Source organism: Sinocyclocheilus anshuiensis, unplaced genomic scaffold (genome assembly GCF_001515605.1).
Source record: "Sinocyclocheilus anshuiensis isolate Anshui unplaced genomic scaffold, SAMN03320099.WGS_v1.1 scaffold1152, whole genome shotgun sequence".
Classification (NCBI taxonomy): domain Eukaryota; kingdom Metazoa; phylum Chordata; class Actinopteri; order Cypriniformes; family Cyprinidae; genus Sinocyclocheilus; species Sinocyclocheilus anshuiensis.
Window position 1 is genome coordinate 170,831 of NW_015551083.1, and position 3,021 is coordinate 173,851.

The following is a 3,021-nucleotide window of genomic DNA, read 5'->3' on the forward strand; positions in this document are numbered from 1 at the left end:
ACCATGCAATGTAACTTGTGATAATCATAATTAATAATTGCAATTGTGCAAAAAAAATTTGCAATAATGGTTTTTGTCACAATCGTGCAGCCCTAAATGTGACAATGATTTTTTTTTCTAAAAAAAAAAAAAACCTGAATCTTTGTAGTAGCAGCATTATCAAATATAGATGCAATGCGCAATTCTTCTAGAAGTGAAACTCTTTACCTATGGCGGGTTCAGAGCTGTAGGCTCTTTTAGGGGGTTGAAATGAGCGAGAGCTTCGTTCGGATTCATGTAATTTGTGTCGGACACCTGAAAGGTGGTCTCTCCATGTCTGGCAGTCAAGAAAACAGAACATAAGCACTTAAGATGATTATGATAGGACAGATTATAATAAACACATTCCTCCAGAAAAAATAAATACATGCATGCATGCATAAAATACTAGCCACCAGAGGTGGACAGAATCTCCAAAATCGGTATGAGTATAATATATTTATCCATATGGTAATGCACTTCCGTATTAAAAGCTAGACCCAAAGAATAAACATTTCTTAAAATTATAATTGGATGAGTCATGTCTGAAGTCTTGAAATATCCAATATACATATTCAATAAATCTATGAGGGAACGGTAATGAAACTCCACTTCACATTGTCTGCGTCTTGTCGAGTCTGGCTATTGTTGCATTCCCTCACTTCCCACTGTAAACCAGTATGGATATATTTTCCCATAAATGTAAAATCTTTTGAACCATTGGTCGCATCCTCTGCTATATGTGACCCTGGACCACAAAACCAGTCATAAGGGTCAATTTTTCGAAATTGAGATTTATACATCATCTGCAAGCTGAATAAATAATCTTTCCATTGATGTATGGTTTGTTAGGATAGGACAATATTTGGCTGAGATACAACTATTTGAAAATCTAAAATCTGAGGGTGCAAAAAAAAATCTAAATATTGAGAAAATCATCTTTAAAGTTGTCCAAATGAAGTTCTTAGCAATGCATATTACTAATCAAAAATTAAGTTTTGATATATTTACGGTAGGAAATTTACAAAATATCTAAATTAACATGATCTTTACTTAATATCCTAATGATTTTTGGCATAAAAGAAAAATGTATAATTTTGACCCATACAATGTATTGTTGGCTATTGCTACAAATATACCCCAGCGACTTAAGACTGCTTTTGTGCTGCAGGGTCACACTTCATATGTGCTTTGTTCATAGAAACTCATGATATACTGCTGTACAGTGATGAGAGCAGCAGGTGTTTTCCGTGCACAGCATGCAGATGCTGTGATCTTTGCATGATGCATTCTAATGGTTTGATGGATTATTAGATGAGACGCACCTGTCGAGTCTCTGCATGGCGAGCGCCAGCGCCTTCTGCAGCTCGTCGATGATACGGTTCGACGGGTGACTGTACTGAGAGAACGAGAGCGGTGTGGCCGAGGACGAGTACAGCATCAGCTTCTTAGGAGGCAGAGGAGGAGACGGCTTTCCCTGCAGACACGACACCTTCAGCGGCTGACACGAGTCTGGACACAACACACACACACAACCATAAAATAACATTCTCATCAGCTGAAATATAATAAACATGAACTGAAAGATACAATATATGTAACCCTGGACCACAAAACCAGTCATAAGGGTCAATTTTTCAAAATTGAGATTTATACATCATCTGAAATCATTTGAAAATCTGGAATCTGAGGGTGCAAAAAAATCTAAATATTGAGAAAATCATCTTTAAAGTTGTCCAAATGAAGTTCTTAGCAATGCATATTACTAATCAAAAATTAAGTTTTGATATATTTACAGTAGGAAATTTACACAATATCTTCATGGAACATGATCTTTACTTAATATCCTAATGATTTTTGGCATAAAAGAAAAATCTATAATTTTGACCCATACAGTGTATTGTTGGCTATTGCTACAAATATACCCCAGCGACTTAACACTGCTTTTGTGCTGCAGGCTCACATATATAAAAAACTTATTTTATTTTAGCTGTTAAAAACCAAATAGACATATTTAAAAAAAACTAATAGAAATGACAAAGCCACACAACACAATTACTAACTTCAGAGTTATATTATACTATGTTTTAATGGAGGGACAGAAATCTCTCAGCTTTCATTACAGTATCTTTGCAGGGTTTCTGCAGGTTGTTTGAAGGTATATTTAAGACCAAATAAAGAATACTGAAGGAATAAAAAATACAGAATAAAGTTCTCTACATTTAAATGTCTAGGAAGCACAGTTTGAAAATACAACTTCAAACAGATCTTCACTACTTTAATTAATCTTATTAAAAAAAACCTTAAGGCTTGAATGGCTCTGCTCCCAAACACTAGAATATAAAAATATATTTTACTGCAGCTTCTGATCACACTGTAATAAAGCGCTGCTCTTCCTCAGTATTTCTGTCTTGTTTTCCAGTTCAAAGGATTCTTGAATCAAGACACATTTACTGGAGAAGCACAAGGACAGAAGAGAAGAAGTCTTGTTTTATAAGAAATGGATCAAAATGAAGTGAGTTTATGATTTAAACAAGAACAACGTATCTCCCAATGATCACAGAAAAAACTACTTAAAGGAGACATATTATGCCCCTTTTTACAATATGTAATATAAGTCTCTGGTGCCCCAGAATGTGTCTGTGAAGTTTCAGCTCAAAATACTCCACAGATAATTTATTATAACATTTTGAACATGCCTATTTCGAGTGGAAGCAGAAACACATTGTTTTTCGGGCCTGTCTCTTTAAATGCAAATGAGCTGCTGCTCCCCGCCCCCTTTTCCAGAATAGAGCTGCGCCATTACAGCTCGGACCTGCTAAAAACATCTGTTTTGGTTCTGATTATCATGTTTATCGCGCTGAAATCATGTGTATTAAACCATATGAGTTTAAACTTCTGATATAGGGTTTTCTGAGCGCACACATCCGACGCACACGCACAGAAAGCGGCTGTCACAGCATGTGAGTACTAAACTAAGTTCTCATTCACACACAAGTTTAC

At 35.6% G+C, this 3,021-nt stretch overlaps 1 protein-coding gene across 1 annotated transcript in view; it reads right to left on the minus strand.

Annotated features, from left to right (window-relative positions):
- Nucleotides 1–3,021, minus strand: part of LOC107662548 (phosphatase and actin regulator 1) — a 27,433-nt gene that overhangs the window by 13,459 nt on the left and 10,953 nt on the right. The window contains exons 7-8 of the mRNA XM_016452613.1: nt 1,344–1,530; nt 295–316 (exon numbers count right to left, since the gene is read on the minus strand). Of these exons, the coding sequence (XP_016308099.1) occupies nt 295–316; nt 1,344–1,530 (209 nt within the window). The remainder of the gene's footprint in view (nt 1–294; nt 317–1,343; nt 1,531–3,021) is intronic.